Genomic DNA, 23,132 nt, shown 5'->3' with positions numbered 1-23,132 from the left:
AGAAAATATCTTATGCTTTTCAAAACCAAAGGTAAATAATCCTAGTTGGCATTCTAGACTATCAGCACAAAAGAAATCCCCAAAACGAAAAACTGCACAGTCATGTAGCAAAACTGCTTCATCTGTAAACAAACAAAACTCATATATTTTTTCCCTTGTCTTCTTCCATATTTCATTTGCCTATTGTTTGAAAACAGGTGTTATTAGATTAGATTAACAGTCCCCTTTCTGTTTACAAAGCAAGAGATAGCTAGATCACGTATCATGAAGTTGCTGCAACTCAAGGAAGGCAACACTGAATAGTTATATCAGACGAGCTCCCAACAAAGGCTCAACTTGAACGTTTACTTTTGAAACAGTATTTTATGAAGCGAATGAAATGAAAATGAATGGAAGGAGAAAAAAAAAAGAAGCCCAAAAACATTTTGAATATAAAATCTGAATAACCTTGCTATGTTGGCATGCATACCCACCCTTCAGTTTGTGAGAGAGAGATGAAATAGCAGAGGCAGGCCCAGCTACATCACTAGTTTTGTAAATACGCTCACGAGAAGCAAGGCAGCAGGATGGAGTTTCTACAGTGGAAAACAGTTGCACAGAAGCAGCACAGATTCAATGGAAAAAGCAATAAAGATAAAAACAAGCATTTCAAACGATATGCATGTCCTTTGTTAAGTATCCTGAATTCATTGTTTAGACTCCTACCTTAGTTTTAAATGAGAAACAATTACTTCAAGATCTTTTCCCTGATCTAAATTTTAAAAGAATAAAAGATCTTCTTTAAGTTCAGTATTAGTTTCTAGGATCTAAAAAAGTAGTATGTGTAGACTTGCCAATGAGATTTATGGGTTATTATAAAAACCAGCAGTATCTAGTTTTGAACTGAACTCTGGTTTGAAATGTGAACTTTTAATCTGTAAATACAGAGGTGAATTATTTCAAACTGCAATATAGCCTTCTACATGACCAATTCTCACATTCTCTAATTTTCTCAAAAGAACATCTACATGTTTGTGTTGGAAAGTCTCACTAATCACTGGAAAGAATGAAGAAAAATATATTAAACCCATCAAAACTGAACGCACCTCAATAATGTAATGTTTTGAAAAACTTCACGTATGTCATATGACCTGTAGACTCTCGATACTATCAAGAGACATAACTAGCAGTGGAAGAGTTTCTATCAAACAGTATAGACATGAAAGCAAAGAAAGTTAAATTCTGATATAATCCAATACAATTGCAGTAGAGAGTCTACTGACACCAAATCTGTTAGAGTTACAGCTCCAAATGAAACTTGGCGAGATAACTGCAGGGACTTTTAGTTTCAAGTCTATCATTTTACTTTTCTATAATGTTGTTTTTACTTCTAATTCCAATTCCTATTCCTTCATTTAGAAAAAAGGCAAATTCTTACTGCATTAATAATTTTATAAAGAATTTGTACGTTAGAAGATACTCTGTTTTAGACAGATCCTTTTGTAAAGAAGAAGTAAGTCTATTGAAAATAAGTGACTTCAATTCCTGCATTGCTTAAGACATCTTTTTGTCTGGTACTACGTTTACTCACTTGTACACATCTTAAAACCACTACCTTATGCAATGAGCTGTAGTTCTATAGACTCTACAATGAGAAGGTGTCCACGTTCGAAGTAAGAATTTCATTCTTTAAAACAAGAAAACAATCTCTATTTTCAATCCAGTATTAGTATAGATTTAAGAACAGTATTACCTACTTTGACACCTACAAATGATTTGGAGAGATCCAATACTAACTATAGAGCTTCCGAGTAACAGGATGTCATTCCACCAATTTTTAAAGGTAAAATGCAGAAAAACACATTAGAAGCACAAAGTAGCAGTAGAGGTCATCCTAAAAATGTCAATTTGATACACTAGCATTCCACCCTATGAATAATTAAGTGACAATCTTTACTAAGTTCACTTTCATAAATGCACATTTTTCATTCTTTCATTCTATACCTGAAAATACTTACATTTTATTATGTTGTAAACTAGTTTATGTTGAACAATGTACTATTTCTCAATCATTTCAAGAGGACTGTGGGTCGAAGAGAATGAGCTTCCCACATAATCTCCTTGCTGCCTTGAACACCAAGCAATGAGTGTCTGTCCAGGATTAAGTGGTCAGCCACAGGAACCAGCTTTTTGGTCAGGATTCCTTCTTTTTTAATCACCCTCAGAGACCACAAACACTTGAAATACAAGGTAGGCAAGCTCTGTCTCACACCACATTGAAATATGTCAGTGTATCTTTAGTCACACTCTTTTGTCTACATGGAAGTAGCTCCAGATTGAAAAGCTATGCAATATGGAGACCTAAGAGCCAGTTCAATTCCTATGGCAGGACGCAGTCTTCTAACAGCCATGCCTACTTCCTCTGAGGGAATGCTGGTAAACCAATCCAGGAGGCATGACATATCACCAACTGGTCCACATTAGTCTTTTTTAAACAAACTCTAAACCAAACTGGTAAAATGTCTCGGGATAGTATGAGAAAGTTAAAGTTTATTCTGAAATGCCACTGCTTTTCTGCATGATGAAGCAAAACACTGACACGCTTTGGCCTTCTGCCTAAGCAATGGATGTGTCTTCAAAAGGAATGCATTCCTCTCTTGCTTGCTGTTACTGACATAGAAGCTACAATGTCTATTAGCTGAATTTCCTCAAGTACTGCAATCAATGTAGCTTTTTCCACATCCTGAAAATGCCAAATGCCATAATGACAGTTGGACAAGGATTCTTTTTTTTTTTTCCCCCCATGAGTAAAAGAATATACTGACGTCAACAAACATTTGAATATTAAATATTAAAAAGGGAGAAAAGTATTAAGTTATTGTTACAGTAGGGGAATCAGTGAGTGAGTGAAAGCAAAAACTGAAGCGTAGTATCATAAGAAAAATATTAGCAATGTTCTTTACCCAAAGGTAGGGTTTGGAGCACCAACACTTGAGCTGCTTAAGTTCATTAATTGAAAGAAGCGTTCCTGTGCTAGAAGGGTAGATAAAGATGATTCTGTAATTGTGTAATTAGTAACAAGAATTTTTGAAGAGGTGATAAGCCAAATTTATTTCCAAAATAAAGCTTGACACAATTTGTAGTCTTCCTCCAAACTTTACCACACCAGTCCCCCAAGGATGGTTTTGGATTGATCTGAACAAATGTATGCTCCATACATATCTTTGATTATGAAATCTGTAAAGTCTAGGGTATGAAACCATTTAACTTTTTAGCTCAAATTTACAGGAATGATGCTTCAGCAATACGCAGCATCTGAAGAAAAACAATTAAAGCAATACTGTCTGATTGCTTTGCATGACAGTTAAGTCTTTTCAGCATAATATGGAAGAGATCAATGTGCTTGAATAAGAATATTGTCTCCATTTTACTGAAACACTACCAAAAGGGCTTATGTGCTCCATATGTGTGCTGGTCTTTTGTGCCCCCTCTACAGTTTAGGAAATGCAGATGGAAGCACTGCAGGCAAAGCCAGTGGTTCTAAATTCTCTGTAACTAGCACTTAAAAAACAAATGAACCAAGAAGGCGGTAGCACAATACTGAAGGGATGTGTCAAGGAATTCCTGACACAAATGGTAAGGGCTGCTCATATATGGTGGGACCATATGCTGGCATGCAGCTCTGCAGTATGGTAAGGACTGGTAAGGAAGCAGCCTGACAGGACACTATGAACGTATTGAACAGCAGCTCAGCACTGCAGCTTCTGCCTTGGACTGAGATGAGTCAGGAAGCAGCAGCCGCGCTGTGCAGCTGCTCAGTGAGCTGCCAGGGCTGCAGTGGAAGAGGGAGAATGTGACAAACAAGGCGGGTCCAAAGCTTCTTCAGCCTATCAATCTCTTCTTCATTTGCAATAGCAACTCAGATGTGAGGAAACGTGGCATAAAGGTCTAGCATTGGTGACTGCAAGGTCACACACTTCTCTCCCCAAGTTGAGAGTTCAACAGCCAGTTGTGAAATTTTGATAACTGATGCTGGACAGCATGGCAAGATCCCATTTCCCCTGACTTGTCATGTCTAAGGAGTTTTATAACCCAGTACACACTGCTGAAGGCTGAGAAACAAGATTTCCCTTGACCCTCTAGGTTTCCACACTTCACCTACTCAAGCAGAAATTTACATCTGCTGTGCTTTTCACAAAGTTTAGAGACAAATTAATCAAGCAACCAGTAATAATCTTGCAGCTATGAGAGGTTGCTGTCCTGAGCAAATCTTTTACTGATGGTCTTATAAACTTCTCAGAAGAAAGCAGATGCAGGCTGGAGTAATTACAGACTGTTTTGTTGAAATAATCAAGGAAGAAACATACATAAACTTGTCCTCTTTCTGGAAAAAAATCCTTGGTAACACTCCAAGTCAACACAGCTGTTCCTGAACACCAGGTATGTTATGCCAATCTCTTCTAGCTTTTTTTTTGACTTTTAGCTGCATAAAAGACTGACAAGGAATTAAAATACATGACAAGAGCATCTTAATTTTGTCTGTCCCTGTGAGAAAGAAAAAAATCTCTCAGCTTTTTTCCCCTGTGTGACCATATGTGAAAATTAGCACAGGAATTAAGTAGGACAGAACAATCAGCCCTTCATAGACTACTAGCAAATAACACAAAACTGAGTAACACAGTCCCCCTTTCTTTTTTTATATCCCTTCTGTAACAAATTCTATCACAAAACACACATGACACTTGTTAGTTTACCTATTTATGATGTGAAAAGACTAACAGAGACACTGCTCATTTTTTCAAGCATTGTATCTGAGGAAGTGGTTGCCCAAAACTGTAGTATTTTTGCAAAAAAGTCACCAGACACTGTATTGGAAGATAAAAGCCCTTTCTTTCTTCCTGGAATGAATTTGGAAATCAAACCAAACCCCAAGCACAGAAACCACTCCTCAGAAAAAACAGCTAGGTACAAACTCTTCTAAAAGAAAACTACAATCTGTCACTGCCACAGAGTATGTTTTATAATCAGACCAACATATTTGTTTTTATTATAAAAATCTAAATTAAAGAAGTAATTCTAGAGGACATTCAGCATGATCCTAACTTTCCTCAGAATCATGCTTCCAAGTAAAATTTCTCCCCAGGAGGACAGATATCTGAAGAACAACAGAAAGTTAAGTGGTAGACTAAGCTATTTAGGCAGACTTTAAATTAAAACCGGTATTTAGTATACAACCTCTGCAGCCATGGAAATCTAGGCTGGCACAACGTCTTTCAACTATTAGACTATCATTAGACCCTTAAATATAGTGGCTACTGACTATAAACATTCATTTTAATTTTTAGATCTAACTGTACTGCAGGAAGCAGTTAAGGACAGAGCACATCCTTTGAAACTAAAACTAAGTATGTCTAGGGCAAAAATCCAAGCGACTTGATATGGAGTCTTGGGATATGTTATTTAATGGATTTAACTTTTAATTACACGTTTGAAAACAGGAGGCTATAAAAGGCTTTGGAAATAATGAATGAAAACTGCACATTTAAAAAGAGTTTCTGTTAGAGTTCTATTACAGTTGCATCAGGATTGAACATAGATTAAAAACCACACAGCAGAATTTGTCCAAAATGGAACTTTTCTGTCTAAATATTTTTATTGCATATATGCATTGCTATTCTAATTAATCTTACATTGCAAATTAATCCATTACTTTCTAATATGTAAACTTCCAAGAAATATAGTAATAACGGAATAATTGCTTAAAATAGAATGTTTCATCTAGAGAATCTTATTTAAGTTTCAAATTATTTCTGATAATTTCCTTGACTATTAAATGAACAAGCATATGAATACAGTTTTACAGGCCTCCCTGACAATAATCTGAATTTGGATGAACTTGTAAAGGGAGGATTAACAAATTTGCAAAAGAATAAGGAAGTCTGAACAGCAAATTTTCCCCCATGTAATTCATAAATTTTGATAGTTAAAACAAAAATTGCAATATTTCTCTCCTTTATGCACAATTTACATTATTTGTATGAAATCTTAAATTAGATGATAAACTGTTTGGAAGAAAGTGACTGTATCAAGTCACAGTTAGTCTAACAGCATACCAGTTCTGGTTGGCAATTTTTGCCCTGGTGGAAGGGCGAATAACTGTATCAGCTGAGATCTTATACTAAACTAAGATCCCCAATCAGACATAAACTTGAACATTTTTTCCAGTTTCATTATTATTTGGTAGACTACCAGCACTTCCCCATCTGACAAAAAAGGCTTCCTTTTGAATCAGGGATCCTTATTAAAACACATATCATGGATGTAGCTTACTGAGACACTTTATCTACACCTGTTGGATAGGCAAATCTGTTGAGCAGGATCTTGTTGGGCAGCCAATGAGAAGTCTTGACAGCTTTTCTTTTAATACAATACAGATCTAAATGCTAAAGAACAAATCATCTGAAGTTTGAAATAAGAAAATTAGGGTTATTTTTGATGCAAAGTTGAATAAGAAACTCTGACTTTACTACTCTGAACAAGAGGAGAAAACGAAAAGTGATGGGAAAGAAGATCCCAACGGTGGTGCACTGATGCCACTAGCAACCAGCTGTTTTATCTGAGTAGATTTTGTAATATTCTGCTTTCAGGATGTAGGTTTGAGTCCAGCGTAAGTACAGAAGGTTACTGTCAGAATATTTCTGACAGTCTTTATAAATGTGAATTACAGATTTTAATCTAGTTCTCACATGAAGCACTTCACTTTCTCTTCAATAAGCTGAGATGGATAGGTGCAGGACTGCATAGACATAAGAGACTGAACTGCATAACAAGGACTTGCAAGAACTGAGGCACCTCTGAAGAACAGTTTATGGGAGACAGGAAAATCAGTATTTCTGTGACCCATGCTATATCTGCTCTGAATATAAGGAAGAATTTACTACAATATCTGCTATCCATCATGAACGCTGAGCTTTTGTTTTTCATTAATCAAAACCTAAACAGTTTCCTGTCCTCCCATCGGTAATCAGGTTAACTGCTATTCACCTGTAGGTGCAAACTTTCACGTCCATGCCAATCCTATGAGCACCCAACAGAAGCCTACCAAAGCCTTTCTTATGAGTAGTGCCAAGTTGTTCTCACTGTCCAGCTACACCCTTAAAGTTAGGAGTGATGACAAAAATAGGAATTTAGGAGGTAAGAAAATCTAACAACTATGAATTGACTGCAGTCCATTTTTGATATTAAAAGAACTATCAACATTTTGTACCATAAAAAAACATTTACCTTAATTATAAACGCAGAGTTGCATAGAATATTGGAAATGCACTTTCATGACTTATCTACACTGCAGAACACATACAAAAGCAAAGTATTGTCAATATAGAAATTAAAGTTGAACAAGTATACTTCTTTAGGAGCATTACCTCACATGCTTCTGAATCACGAAAATCAAAACAAAACCAAACCAGAAAGGTGCACTGAGGGATGATTAGTAGCTGGTAAGCAACTGAGAACAGCAACGTCAAAGCTGCAGAAATGGACTGATGAGGCAGGTAAGGCTGACAAACTTACTCTGAAGCTGTGGCTGAGGCTGCTGGAAGGAAAGGGGCTGTCCGAACACAAATGGACTGTGGACTAGGGAAGAGGGAGGTTTTGCAGCTTGATCAAAGATGGAAGGAGCTGGGAGATTTGGCCGTGACTGAATGGAATTCAGTATGGCACTCAGTTGGTCACCTGTAGTGGGCAAAACAGTCAAAACTACAACCTGTTACTTGTCATTCTCCAGAAAGGCAGAGTAAAATGGTGCTCAATTAAAGTTTAAATGATGATAATAGAGAAAGCTTGTAAGTCTTATTTAGCCACATACAACTCTGGTTGTGGCTAAACATAAAAATCTCACCCCATGCATGGCAATAAAATTACTGAAAAGTACAAGCAGGGTTTTTAAGGATCATGGATATTTTACTGCAATTCTTTAAAACATTTCAAAATAGAGATTTATATTCACCTTGTTAAAAAATGAAGAGCAGCCAAAGAAAAACCAGAAATCCCTAGCATTTACAACAATACAGACATGCAACAGAACATGCAGAAGAAGATTAGAAAAACTGATGCGAAGGGAAAGATAACATGTGATTAGGCTTTGGCAAGTGTATTTCTGTGCCAAAGCTTTGGTAAATATTTGCTCATTTTTGCAAATATTTTTAAAAGTATTCTGTAATGCTGTTTTTCAAGATCAGATTGAAGATAATTTAAAAAAAAATAAGTACTGCTTAGGAACTGGAATTGGTTTTCTGAAGAACTACACACATTTGTTGTGAGGCAAATGAAGGCCTTCAAAAAACTATCATGTTAAAAATAGAGTTTTAATTTCTGAATGCCAATTCTCAAAAAACTGTGTGAGCATTAGAAATACATGAAGCCTACAGGAAGGCGGCAGAGTTTATCACACCATGTTATAACTTGAAGTATACTTAGTGATATAAGCTGTGAGATGCCAAGAGTTTGAGAGCATCTCAGATTTGAACCATCACCAAGCAAATCCTAACAGTGTCACTTTATTCTACAAATTCATATCATCTTGACAGCATTCTAGAAATCCTAGTAAGAAAATTAGCAGCTAAGATAGAATTTACAACTCACTGAATTTACAACATTTTTGGGTGATTATCAATTGTCTTGTCACGGAATTAGAGAAAGACTGGTGGGTGTGTGGAACCCCGTATTACCTGAGGACTCCAAAATTAAATTTTGCACTTATTTTCTTGATATTTTGGTTTCAAAATTGAGAGAACAAAAATACCAGAAAATAGCTGGAATGGCTTTCTAAATAATCATCTATAGGTATCAATAAATCAATTTTATTTCACTGTTGGAAGTTGTATACCTAAAAAAATACTGGAATCAGTATTTGGGCAGCAACCATTCCTACCATAATAACCCGGAAGTGATTAACATGCTTGACAAACCACTATTATTTTTCAATACAACAGGTCTATTTCCTAAAATGAGTTGTTATTTTACAGGGAAGAACATCTGAGAAAAGGTTGAGAGTCATCTGCCCACAATAAATAAATATGGAGGTGGGTAGGACCTTTCATGAGGAATATTAAAGACTTGCCTGCAATGTAGAAGGCGGCAATAGAGAAGACATAGCTAAATCAAACAGAATGATTGTGGGAGTTATGTCTTCTGCCTCACAGATAATACTGTAAACACAGTTCTATTATATGGGTATCTACATTTGTCCAGCAGTTTGAAATGCTCATAGACGGTGACTGAATTTTCACTGAAACTAGTGAATCACTATAGAAATTATATTGCGCTTCTGCCTTCAGTTTTTTGTTTTCCACAAAACTCAAATCTTCTTAGACCTAAGAAAGCAAAAAGACTGTCTATAAAGTAATGATACAGCTGAAGAATTCTATTTTTGGGAAAGTAATATCGTTATTCTTTCAATATAGTTGCCAGCAACTCTCCACTCTTGGGCAATTCAGAAGGAATTACAGTACATGGAATGAATGAAATCATCTAGCTGAGTTGCTCACTCACACTAAACATCACAGCTTGAGGGTATGTTGAGAGAATGATGCATATAAAAAGATATGGAACTCAATGCCAGGAGTAGCTTCCAAACTTTCTGTAACTGTAATATGCCAAAGAAATACAGTCCTGGTTTCAGTGGAGATAGAGTTAATTTGCTTCATAGAAGCTATTATGAGACTATGTTTTGGAATTGGGATGAAAAAAAATCTTGATAACATACCAATAACGTTCCCGGCCTGTATCAGAAATAGCATGGCCAGCAGGAGTAGGGAAGTGATTGTGCCCCTGTACTCGGCACTGGTGAGGCCGCACCTCGAATCCTGTGTTCAGTTTTGGGCCCCTCACTACAAGAAGGATGCTGAGGTGCTGGCATGTGTCCAGAGAAGGGCAACAAAGCTGGTGAGGGGTCTGGAGCACAAGTCTTATGAGGAGCAGCTGAGGGAACTGGGGTTGTTTAGTCTGGAGAAGAGGAGGCTGAGGGGAGACCTTATTGCTCTCTACAACTACCTGAAAGGGCACTGTGGCCAGGCGGGTGTTGGTCTCTCCTCCCAAGTAACTAGCGATAGAACGAGAGGAAGTTGAGGCCTCAACTTGTGCTAGGGGAGGTTTAGACTAGATATTAGGAAAAATTTCTGTACTGAGAGAGTGGTCAAACATTGGAATAGGCTGCCCAGGGAGGTGGTTGAGTCACCACTACTGGAGGTGTTCAAAAGATGTGTAGACATGGCACTTCAGGATATGGTTTAGTGGGCATGGTGGTGTTGGGTTGACAGTTGGACTTGATCTTAAAGGTCTTTTCCAACCTTAATGATTCTGTGATGCTTTTAGTTGTTGCTAAGCAGTCAAGGACTGTCCAGCTTTCCGTGGTCTGGCCTGCCACTGAGAAGGCAGGGGGTGCATGGGAAGCTGGGAGGAGGCACAGCCAGGACAGCTGACCCAAACTGGCCAAAGGGATATTCCATATCATACGACGTCATGCTCAGTATATAAAGCTGGGGAAGTTGGCCAGGGAGGCACCACAGCTCGAGAACTAACTGGGCATTGGTCAGCGGGTGGTGAGCAATTGTGCTGTGCATCGCTTGTTTTGCATATTCTTTTATCATCATCATTATTCTTCTTTTTATTTTCTCTGTCCTATTAAACTGTCTTTATCCCAACCCACGAGTTTTACCCTTTTTCTTTTCTGATTCTCTCCTCCATCCTGCTGCGGGGGGAGGGTGAGTGAATGGCTGTGTGGTTGTTTTGGCTACCTGCCGGGTTAAAACACAACAAACACCTTAGAAACTCTTTAGGGTAGGATACAGTAACAAGAATCAAAATGTCTTAAGACACTAGGATGCCTGTTAATATAGTATATTGATCTCCAAGGTTTTATCTTTGGACAACACAGGAAAAAAAATTATTTCCCTAATATGCTACAGCAGAAAAAGAATAGATAAAACTTCTGCACTATTACACAATTGACACTGAGAGACAAGCTGTAATACTGCCTGACACGCTAAACATCTTAAACACTTCCACTGTTGCGGTTCAAACATTACATTGCAATGAGTATGGCTGAACTGGGAAAAGCAGTTCTGTATAAAAGGCTCTATAAAACAGAAGGAAGACACTTCAACTTTTCCAGCCTTTGTTCAAAAAAAGGGTTTCCTATAGCAATGCATAGACAAGTATGAACTGCTTCTTTATGCAGTAAAACACTGTGAAATGACATAAAACTATTTCATGTTATGAAAATAACAGACTAGAACATTCTCCTTTAAAACAAATCTTAAATGAAGCTATTTCATTTAGGAGACCACTAAGAATATATGTTGGTGTTAAAAACACAAAGCACACCTTAGGCCCATGTTTGTAGTGGCATGACACTACAGTAGAATGACAAAGGTCTGTGTTTCAGTAATATCTCTCAAGGACATCTGCCTCAAAAGTCCCTTCAGTATTATCAAATCTTCTAGATCTAATCAATGAATGAACAGGAGGCATGCAGTCGGAGTTTATTGTGATAGTTTATATATATTTACATCTTGGCAACAAAATAAAACATGGTCAAAAGAAACAATTATTTTATGTCGGTAAAATTAACAAGATATTATTTTTTTCCTGGCATTTGTAAGTGCTATCTATACGACTGAAAGGTAACTTCAGTTTTACAACTTAAATCTCAAATGGTGTCTTTTATCTTGTCATCCCATTAAAGGCACTTAAAAATGTCAAGACAGGTGAGAAGTGTTTACAAAGGTTTGATCATTTTAAAACACATGCTTTCTAAATCAAATAATTATCATATCTTGTTTTACAAGTACATTTTCTTGATTTCTGCACTACATTTTTGTGCCTACCACTATAGAAAGCCTCAGCTGTAACTTACAAATCTTTCATGATCCTTCTTATACAGAGTACTTAGACTGAGTGAAATTAAAGCAGAGAAAAAAGCAGCTATAACATTAACTACGTGTTTTGTAAACCACCTTGCCATTCATTGCACTACTGCTTAAGTCTTTTGGAGAGCATCTGATGGTGCTTAAAAGAGTAGGAAATGAGTAATAAAAATACAAGCAAAATTAAGAAAAATATCTGTTTCTAAAATGTGGGTGTAAAAACTTACCTTTGTTATTTCCAAGGCCATAATCAAATCCTTGTCCATTACTACAGCTTGTCCCCTTACTGAAAGCTTGTATTGAAAAAGGACTTGGGGGAGGAGTCTGAACATTTTGATCCAGAAGGACTTGCTCTGTAAAAAAAAAACACATCACTTCAGACTTAGACCATCTTAGTAACTGGTATACATTGGAAAGATGAGTCACAAGGCAAAGGAGCGGTATTTTTTTCCCCACAGATAGCACTCTTCCACTCTACTCAATTCTCTCCAAAAAGAAAAAGCACATCTCTCTCCTTTAAAGCCATGCTCTAAAAATATAAAGACGGAGGACTTAATACCATGAAGACTGTTTTTGCTTCAGTGAGTTGCTGCCAGCTTTGCTGTCATGTGCCACTTAGGAACAGGCTTGACACTTTGTTTTTCAGTAACATCAACGTTCAACGTTTATTCTTTGGACAAAATTGTTAAACTCTTAACAAAGCAGGGTGGAGAAAGTATAGTTTTCAGAGTGGTAATCTCAGAGCCAATAAACTTTTAATCCTGGTTCACAGAACATAAGACATTTTTTCCCCTGACAGATTTCTTCATATCTGAGTACTACAGTTCTGCTTTCTGCATGATGCAAAAAAATCCTCCAGCCAAAACAAGCCCCGGGTCTTTCAGAATAACCATACCAACAGAAGAGCTAAGATAAATGAGAGACAGAATCCACTTAACTATTTAGATTTAGGGAGGCCTTACTGACTTAATGTGGTCAGAAATATCATTCCAAGTGATGCTCTGTAAGAAAAAAATCACAAGAAATGTCCCAAATGCAGCTTAAAAGCTCAGGCTGGCACCTTGAAGAACTTTCTCACTTGTAAACAGACTAAAATTAATGTGGATTCAATTAAAAAAAAAAAAAATCACAACTCTTCTAAATGCCATTTTTAGAAAACGGTGTTTCAGGCCAAAACTGTACTTCAGAGTACAAACTTTTACATAACACACATATTCAAATTAAAAAAAAAAAAATCACGGAGAAGGCTGGAAACTTAAACATCGTTTAAAAATGAAAGGACCTAGCATCTTCTCAATTACAGGCAACACTAGATCTTGCTGTAGTGCTTCAGCTAAAGTTTATGGATACTTGCCAACAGACTTGGGCATTCAGTATGACTTTAACTTTGTCTCTGACAGAAATCCTACTTCTTTCTGAGAATTTCATTACCATTTTATTAAATAATGAAAATAAAAGCAATCTGAGAGTTGGTATTATTTATGGATAAAAATATAGACAATTGCATTTTCAGCTGGAGCTCCTCCAAATCCTAATTATTTCCCTCCAGCAAAAGCATTGAAACTGATGACAAAGAGTATTCCCAATTAATTTCACAGCAAATAAAAGCAATTAGTTTAAATAATTTTCAGATGTGGCTTAAGCCCATTAGTTTTACTGAGATAGACTAGGAACATAAAATAGGTTGAAATCTTGGTAATTGCACTGATAGCTACTTAAACTGCTTTATCTAGATGCACAAGAGACATCTATCTTCACCCTACTTATAAAAACAGAGTCATCTGCGCAGTAAGAAAAGATTAAAACCAGGTATATTGAGCTATAGGACTCATCAGAAAGTTTCTAAGATGGTATCCTTATATGCACTGGATTGTAAAAATCCTGCTACAGACTTTTGCCCTCAAAGCCTGGAACGTGCATTTCTGTTTGTCTGTGAGAACGACGATATACTTGAATATGTCCTTCAGTAATAGTACACAAGTATCAAGAATATGAAGATAGACCTTCAAACAAGGGTCTTGTTTAATTTCTTCCAAATTTGCACATTTTTTCTTAGAGCACAGATATACCTTGAGAAGTTACAGAAAAGATGAAACCATAGATAAATTACTGAAGCTGGAAAAGACTACTTAAAATATGCAAAATACTGCCAAGAGGCTTAAATGTAGGTTATATCTATTCCTCAAAATACGTACTCTTGAATGGAAATTTTTGCACACTGCTTAATTTATTAATGTCAGAGAAATTATTTTCTACTGAAAAAGCAAACAGCCTCATATTAGGATAGAAAATGATGAAGGTGACAATCCTATTATTGAATATGTATGCTTTCAACAGTAAGGTATTGTTCCACTTCACAAAGACTTAGTTTCTAGAATCTACTTGGGCTCTTGAGCACCTCAGAACTTGACATTATCAGACATAACTAAAAATGGAGAAGCTATGACTTAAAAAAAAGGATACTGTGCTAAGTATTAAGTAAACAACTTAAGAACACTTATAAGAAACAAACCAGCCTCTATGGAACTCCACCAAAATTTTATTATCAACAGAACAACCTTAAATGTTTCTCTCTGTGAATACCTGTAACAACATCATGCTAATGAAGATCCATAGTAATTTCTACTAGACATTAGAAAGACAACAGAGACACACTGGACAGCTGGGGTGTTGTGTCCAGTTTCAGGCTCCCATCAGAAGACAGACTGAAATGAGTTCAGCAGAGGCCACCGAGACAGTCAGGGCAGTAGGGCACACAACATCTAAGGAGAGTCTGAGAGATCTGAGTTTGATCACTCTTAAAAAAAAAAAAGATAAGGTGAGATCTTATTGCTCCCTTCAACTGCCTAATTGAAGGGTTCAGGGATGATGGAGCCAGAGTCATCTCAGAGATAGGACAAGAGACAATAAAGTGAAGTTGTAGGATGGGAAACTGTGATTAGCTATTAGGAAAATTTTTCACCAGGGAGGTGAGTCAAATACTGGTACAGTTTGTCCAGAGAAGCTGGAGATAGTTAAAAGTTGACTAGACAAAAGCCTGAGCAACCTGATCTAGCTGAATCTGCACTGACAGGGAGGATGGCTAGATGATCTCCTCCAGAAGTATATAAATCTTGACAGATCACTCCCTGTCTGATCTTTTAAGGGAATATAAGTAGCCCACAATCTTGCACAGAAGAACTCATGCAGATACGGTAGGACTATCTGTTAAGGAAATAACAGCTTCAGAATACCTCAAGGTATTCATATGAAGCATTCAGGGTGAGAGAATACTTTTAAATCAGTAACAACAGCCTGTTTAAAGGGAGATCAACAAGAAGGGTGATTAGAAGCGGGGGGGGAAAGGCAACAAAAAATTTTGAGTACCAGCATTTTGTTTATGTTTTCTTTTATTATTTTAAGGTCTTACCCAATCTGAACATGAATTATCAGGACAGAAATTCTGCATTTTAAGAGAATGCAATCATACTTTACCAACTTGAATAATTAACTAATTTGAAGTAAATCTTAACTATAGTGTTAAAAACATGTTAACAGGTTTTTAAGATGTTATGTGACAGAATTAACAAACTTAACAAAATCAAAAGGAACATAAGTAATTCATTCTGCTCTGCTTTTCATAGAGACACAAAGTAGACCAACAAAAGCTAGCAAAAATGCACAATTACTTATGTAAAAATGATCCCCATAGCTACAAGAAGGATGGTTAAAATTATGATCCGTAACTGGTACAGAAGAAAACATGGGAAAATATTTTAACTGTTCTTTTAAAAAACATAAGAATGTTTATAAAGAACTTCGAAGTCCAACCGTGTAAAGTAACTTAAATGAAAAAGTGTAAATTAACATTATACCTGTTTAAAACTCACTTCCTTCTTTTTTTATTCGTACTGTTTAGATTGCTTTATTTTTTCTAAGTTAATTTAAAAAGCAAAACAAAACAACAACTTGCCATCTTCATGTCGGAGGTACTGGTTTCCACCTCTGTCTCTAGCTAATGACCATGCCTCGCCTTCATCACTTTCACAGAATTCTACCATGCTGTTCTTATCCATTTGCACCCATGTACCTTCTGAATTAGTCACCTGATGCAAACACATAAAAAAGCACAATTTATTGACTTTTCAGGTAATTTAGTAGAACAATTCAGCAACTTAATATAGTATATGAAAAACACACTCATTCCAATCTTTAAATTATGAAGCAGTTGTAAAGAAAAAAAGTTTCTTAAATTAAGGCCACAGCCTGAGGCAGATTGAAGTACCAAAACTATTTATGTCGCATTTCCAAAAATTTTAGACCTGTTTACGTTCAGAAGCAGCAAAACACCAACACCACAACTTTAGGACATCCAAACAAGCCTAAATAAAAACGTGAGGAGATATTCACCAAAATATGCCTTTTTACTGGTGGCTGCAACAGTAGAATTCTAATACCAAGATATATACGCAAAGTTTGTACAAGTACTCATTTTGTTCCTGACATTATATTTAGGAAATAGCATGACACACTTCATCCTTAAGCCCTTATTAAGCATAAAACACCACAGCTGGGCAACTGGGAACAGTAACAACAGTTCAGCAAGTAAACAAATCAACACAATCAATACAGAGAAACAGAATAATTTGTTAATTGGTTAGGTCCTAGAATAACATTTTTTCAATGAAACAAAGTTCTTTCAAAGAATATGACAAAAAAAAGCGAAACAAGAAACATAATTTTGTATGGAATACTGTAACAAATATATAAGCAAGCATATGTAACTGCAGTACAAGTTTAACATTATTCCAATCAATGCACACATCTAAAAGGCAAGACATAATTGCATTAGTATTTATAACATTAACCAAGTTCAACAGTTAGTATTTATCACAAAGGTTGGAAAAGCAAACCTGTACAGAGGCAGATTCTTTTGTTGCGTTTACTACTGTTATATACTGGTATCTATGAAGACATGAACTGAAGCTACAAGGATCCATACCTCGCCCACTGCCTTGACTTTGTTTCCCAGAACTAACATTCCAATTGGGATACCTCTAAGGTTAGGGCAGCTTCTGATGTTGTGACCTGATGGGCCAGTCTTCACTACCTTGTACATTCCTGGTCCACCTCGAAGGAATGGCATATCTTGTTCTTGCATCACTGCTTCCTGTGGGCAGTGTGAATTTAAGTCTTTGAAAAAATCATCAGTATTAGACCTAGAGTCCTAAGAAATTAAAAAAAAAAGGCAAAACAAAACAGAACAGAATAAAACCTATTAATAATACCTTTGAAATTTTTAGATGAAAAGTACTTATTTCAAGACTACAATAGCCAAATTTCAAAGCTGAAAGAGATACTAGTTACATTGCTAATTTTAGCATGCAATGGTAAGCAACTAACTACTAGTAAATTACACGTTAATTGAAAAGTCACCATATTACTCTCGAAAAAAAAGTGGTATAAAAGTTGACCCTTTACATAAAAGGAGTATCTCATATCTACAATTAAAGATGAATTATTTACTCTAACCACTGTCACTAAACCTGATTACATACTGACATATATCATTCCTCCTGCTGTATTTGTTAAATTTTGTGAAAAACTCGAGGGCTATGTAAAGGGATTTTGAATATTATCTCTTTCCAAATGATATGCTCCTTTTTTGATTGCACAGTTAGAATACGTTGTTAATTTAGAGTAAAGACAAAATTATAACAAAGAGTAACAGCAACAACATAGATTCTTGAATAAACATATAAATATTAGTGCATATTTATTGTATGACCAAAAAAATGCCCTGTAAATTTATTTCCCATGGTACCAATTACAGATGAAATATATACCCAAATCTGAAATAAGAAAACACTTTTTAAAGAGTTTTCTACCAAGAAAAATTGGTAGTTACTAAAAGAAGAGAAATATTAGCATAGATTTTTCAGCCAGCCATAGCTTAATAAAAAGGCTATTATACCAAAAAATGCGTGGGATGGGAGTTATGTAACGCATATTTATATCAGAAGAAAGCAAGTGAGAAGCAGGAGCAAGCTCTATTATGCTTAAAATGCAACTCATAGGTGCTTTTAAAAGAACACCTCAAAGTTAAGAACTAGGAAATGCCCTATAGGATGAAGCCAGAGGTTGACCTAGTCCAGTGTATTGTGTTCAGCAATGGCAACAGGAGATGCTCTTTAGAAGCAGCATACAAGTCTTTGTTAGTGGTCTGTCCCTTGCCTACCAACAGCATTTAAAATCTTTTAATTATGGATGTTAGAAGGTATACCCTATTTTCTTTAGTGTTTATTTATGAATATGATTTCTATAAACTTGTTTAATTTCCTCTGAATGTGCTGATACTTTCAGCCTCCACAATCTCCTGTAACAACACCTTTCAGTAGTTCACTTCCTGCTGTGTAAAATAATATTCTTTTATCAGTTTTAAACAAAAATTCTGCTTATGTTATTTCCTTTTCAATTAGTGCAATTTCCTCTGATCTCTTTAACTATCATATTTTCAGCTTTTTTAGTATTGCAGTCTGTGCACTATGCCCAGAGTAATACAGCAGTCTTTCCAAGAAGCTTTTATACAAAAATGAATCTGTTCTGTAAATAAGTAACTTTCAAAGGAAGCTAATGCAAGCTGAGGTAAACTGGTTCAAGGAAAAAAAATCTCTATGTTCTAAAGACAGTTTTAAACATTGTCTAGATCTTGATATAACAATAAAGAAGTTACCTTTTCCCCAAAACTAAAGAAGTTTTGGGGAAAAATATTCAGTGGAAAAACAAGTTTTTAAATCTCTAAACCAATATGTACAACACTGAGTGTCATCTTCATTACAAAGTCCTTATGAAAAAAACTCGACCTCAAAATCATTACAGGGCTGCAAAGAGATTTAGACAAGCACTTCTGTAGATAATTTAAACTGCTTAACTGTACATAACTTGTTCCTATAATTGTATAATTTTAAAAAAGGTTAAGAATGGGCTGAATATTTATGAAGTATTTGTGGCTTCATACATACAAATATCATCTTCTTAGATGCTGCAACTTAATGTGTATCCTACAATAACAGCAACAAAAAATTACTAGTACATTCTGCATCAAAAATAGAATGAAAACCTTTATTATGTTACTAGGCCACCTCTCTATATTTATAATTTGGTTTGTTAAAAAAGGAGAGTGCTACTTATGAATGAATGAAAATTCAATCCTCTGCCCTGGTATTTTTTCTCATCCTAAAGGAAGAGACACAGACATAGCATTCTATGCAAACCTGCTACTTCCTGTAAAAATAACTCAAACAGACTTCAAAGAATATTTAGTGTTAAAGTTGAGTCATAAGGTACAATCTGAAAACACGAGACACAGTGTGACTGTTCCTGTCATTTAACTCACCTTAGGGGGTAAAGCTTTGGAAGTCCATGAAAAAAAGTCCAAACCCCTTACTCCTTGGCTAGCATTAAAGACATTCTGAGCAACAAAGTTTAAAAACAAAAAAAAGACATATATATCAACAAAGAAATGGGAACAAAGAAACATCGGAGGAAGAAGCTCGAAGTACTATAATGCAAATTTTCTTCACAAATAAATTTACTGGTAGGATGTTTTGCAAAATGGGAAAGTTTTGTTTTCCTAAACAAGTCACTTGAGTCCATTGCTCACCATGGCAAATCATCCATTAAACAAAAACAGTTTATTATGTCAAAAGCTCGAAATGGATGTAGTGTGTCATGCCATTTACTGAAATTAGAGCCAGACATTTCTTATAAAGCTTGAGACTTCATGCACAGAAAAATCCCACACAATGAAACAGTAGTTGGTCCCACCACAAACCAGTTTTATAGCAAGACAGTCTTCTGTTCTGAAAGATAACGTCAATTACTGTAGGACAACTGCACATGAACTTTTAGTCACCAAGTCAAAACTTAAAAGATGGAGAAGTGCTAAGCTCACTAGTGTTGCAGGGAAGTCACTTGCACAGAACAATTTCATCAGTTTGAACATCAAAATCGACTCTTTACCAGAGACAAATATTTCAGAGTGCTGTAAGGAGAACGATCACTAAGATTTAATTAGCTTTATAAAATATACAATGCATTTACCAGTTTACTATGAAATATAAAAAAACAAATGGAGCTGCCAGAGAGTTTTCATTAATTTTATAACCAACTGCCTGTGCTACAGAAATAAGCACTGTATTCTGTATATTTTTTCCTCCCACAGAACAGCTAGGACAGCATTTTTTCATCACTGGAAAACATGAAGAAGCAGCCATCTTTTCTCCACAAACTGGTTTCTAGTAATTTCAAAAGAAATTTTTACTGTTCCTGACAAATGAAAGAATTAGTAGTACATATATATAGTAGTATTAATAATTGGTATTTATGACAGAATCCCTTTGGCAAAGATTTTGTCTATATGAACAGAGGTATCAAAATCTTATTTCCTATCCCCATCCTGATAGGGGAACCAAGTGAAATCCCTAGACAGCAGTCACATTAAAATTTAACAGTAGTTAAAGAAAAGGCAATGAATCCTTTTAAGCAGAAACAAGTACGAAACACTCTTGGCATGTCTCCTCTGTACTCCTTGAAAAAACATTAAGATGTTAAAATTAGGAAATCCAGACTTCTAACTCATGGTAGAAGCAAATCATCTAGCTATATACTGTTTGCAAAACTTCTGCTTACATGAAGTTCCAGTAACGCAAATCATTTCCAATTCTGACAAAAACAGGGAAATTGTCAAACACCAGCATTTCTTTAGAATTTAGTACCTCTACCCAAAATTGAAAGAGGTACTAATGCTCCAGTGAAATGTGTGTTGGGGCACTGGGTAAGGTGGGGAGGGTGTTAGGTAGGAAGACCAGCAGAGTAAAGGTTTATCAATTTGACATAAAACTATGACAACTATAAAAAGCCTACTTTTCCCTAATGAGAGTATACTTCATAGGCATCCAATGTAGTTTAATGGACTAACTATATTACTTGGCAGCATATCTCATATTTTGTGATGGAATTCTACTGTACAGAAAAACATGGACTATCCATACCTAAAATATTTAAGTATCATTTCAAAGATCAATTTTTGTACGTTATAAAGCTATGTGCAAAACATACAAAAGAAACCAACAGCAGTGAAGTGGAACCATGCTGGCTTAGCAATACCGAGTATATCAAACTAGAAGCTCTCCTCTGCTCTGTGAGCTTTATAGCTTCCTGGCTATTAGTACACTATACACCAGTTTAGATGAATAGATCAGGGATGTATTTGAGAATTAAGTTTTCACTCTGAATAAACTACTACATATAAGCTTCATATTTAGTCCTTAGGGTACCATCTGCAGATTTAGTTATTTAGTTCATTTTTTCCTTTCAAGCTTTCCCTTCCAAAATCTAAAAATAATTACAGGCAGGAATTCATACTTTTTCCAGTAAAATTTAAGTTTCAGAAATTAAAAAGAAAAAATAGAAATTACTTCATTTCACCACCAAAATTAGCAGACCATTAAGAAGCATTTAAAATCTCAATTAATATTATTTTTCAAAGCTAAGGCTTAACTTAAGCAACCATCTCTACATTTAACCTGACATTAGTCTTACTCTCCAATTGCCTTCCATCATGCCTGAAATGATAGTAGAAATATCTTGTGAATGTCCTTCAATGTTTCTATAGCACCATTGATCTGTGATCAAACACTACAGTCTACATACTAATTTTGGTTCTTTCTTCCACTGCAATAATGGCTTGAAAAACTTGCAGATTCTCAATCCTGCTTGCCTATGGTGATTGGGGAATATAATTATATAACTAGACAGCAGGGTACAATATTCCTTATAACAAAGTTTTACACTTAAAATGAAGTAAAAACCACATATTTACAAATTATTTTTAAAAAGTCAAGTTCCAGAGCTTAACAAAGATAAAATTCTATTTCTTCCTAGTGTGTATGGTTTTATGTTGTATGTACCTTTCTTCTAAGTACTGGGTGTAAGCATGAATACGTCACTGTCCGTGTAAGGAACTTAACAAGTATTTTTTCAAAAACAGTTAACTGAATGTCACAAAGACGGAAGGAAAAATAAGTACCAGGGATGCAAGCAGCTTATCCAAAATCACCATCTATTAAATTCATAGTCTCATAATAATATTACCTACAATGGATTGGATGTACAATTTTAGATCAATGAGCAACAAAAGGAACAGATTCAACTACGCAGATTTTCTAAGAAGGAAATGACCACAGCTCAAATAAGTCTGGTAACTACAACGGATCTCTGCTTTCCTATAATCATTTATCTTTAAATGTAATAGCTTTGATCAAAACACACAGAAACAGTGTATTTAGGAGATCTAAGATACTCAATGTTTGTTGTATCATAAAATATCTAGGTGATGTTAACAAATAAACATAAAATGTGAATACAATATACATGTCAAGGGAAAAAGAGGCCAAAATTAACATTGCTGAAAACCTCCACTGTTTTTTTTGTTCATTGTTCAATTAATACAGTGATGAAAAAGAATAATTAAATAATCAAATCTTTCTTTTAAAAATGCACTTTTTACATATTTTACAAAATGTAGTGAGAGATTTTATTTACTTAAGGGATGATTACAAAAAGCCTGTATGTTTAAATGTGACAGAGTAATGTAATTGGACTTGCCAAGTCTGCACACTCGTGAGTGGAATAAAAATGGAGTCTAATAAAAGTAATATGACATTAATTTGAACAGGGAATACAATGACTAATTCAGCCATTTAATTTTCCATTTGTATTTTCAGTCACATGAGGGACTTTTTCCAGTCTGTTTCCTTTTTCTGAAGCCAATACTGGTAAAACAGCTTTGAATTACAAAACACTTGTATTTTAACAGATTTTTTTACTACATTCTGCTCATCATGTCATTCAGTTGCCCAAATCAATTGAACAGGAGCAGATATGGATTATTTCACAATTTAATCTACAGAACCTTCAGCATTTATTACTTAATTGAATATCTTTTGCCACATGAGTCATTCACTGCTAGAGGACTGCACTGATCAAATTTGACAACTTACAAATACAGGTCTTTTCTTGGACAATTCAGAGAAAAACACCACATTTTAAAAAATATTATCAACTTAGTAAAAGGGATTTTATTTTAAAACTTTCTACCAAGAAAGCAGTATCACTTTATGTGATCAAGATTTAACAGGTAAAGGAGTTCAGGCTAAGCTATAAAAATCAGGAGCTTATAAAAGA

General features: G+C 35.4%; 1 protein-coding gene across 1 annotated transcript in view; it reads right to left on the bottom strand.

The window, feature by feature from the left end:
* Window positions 1-23,132, bottom strand: part of MYCBP2 (MYC binding protein 2) — a gene marked incomplete at its 5' end in the record, with an annotated part of 223,888 nt that overhangs the window by 48,901 nt on the left and 151,855 nt on the right. The window contains 6 exons of the mRNA XM_082013861.1: window positions 474-575; window positions 7,552-7,713; window positions 12,134-12,259; window positions 15,859-15,991; window positions 16,888-17,112; window positions 19,282-19,356. Of these exons, the coding sequence (XP_081869987.1) occupies window positions 474-575; window positions 7,552-7,713; window positions 12,134-12,259; window positions 15,859-15,991; window positions 16,888-17,112; window positions 19,282-19,356 (823 nt within the window). The remainder of the gene's footprint in view (window positions 1-473; window positions 576-7,551; window positions 7,714-12,133; window positions 12,260-15,858; window positions 15,992-16,887; window positions 17,113-19,281; window positions 19,357-23,132) is intronic.

Source organism: Phaethon aethereus, assembly GCF_964289735.1.
Source record: "Phaethon aethereus genome assembly, chromosome: 1".
In the NCBI taxonomy this organism is placed as follows: domain Eukaryota; kingdom Metazoa; phylum Chordata; class Aves; order Phaethontiformes; family Phaethontidae; genus Phaethon; species Phaethon aethereus.
This window is presented reverse-complemented; position numbering and strand designations above follow the sequence as displayed.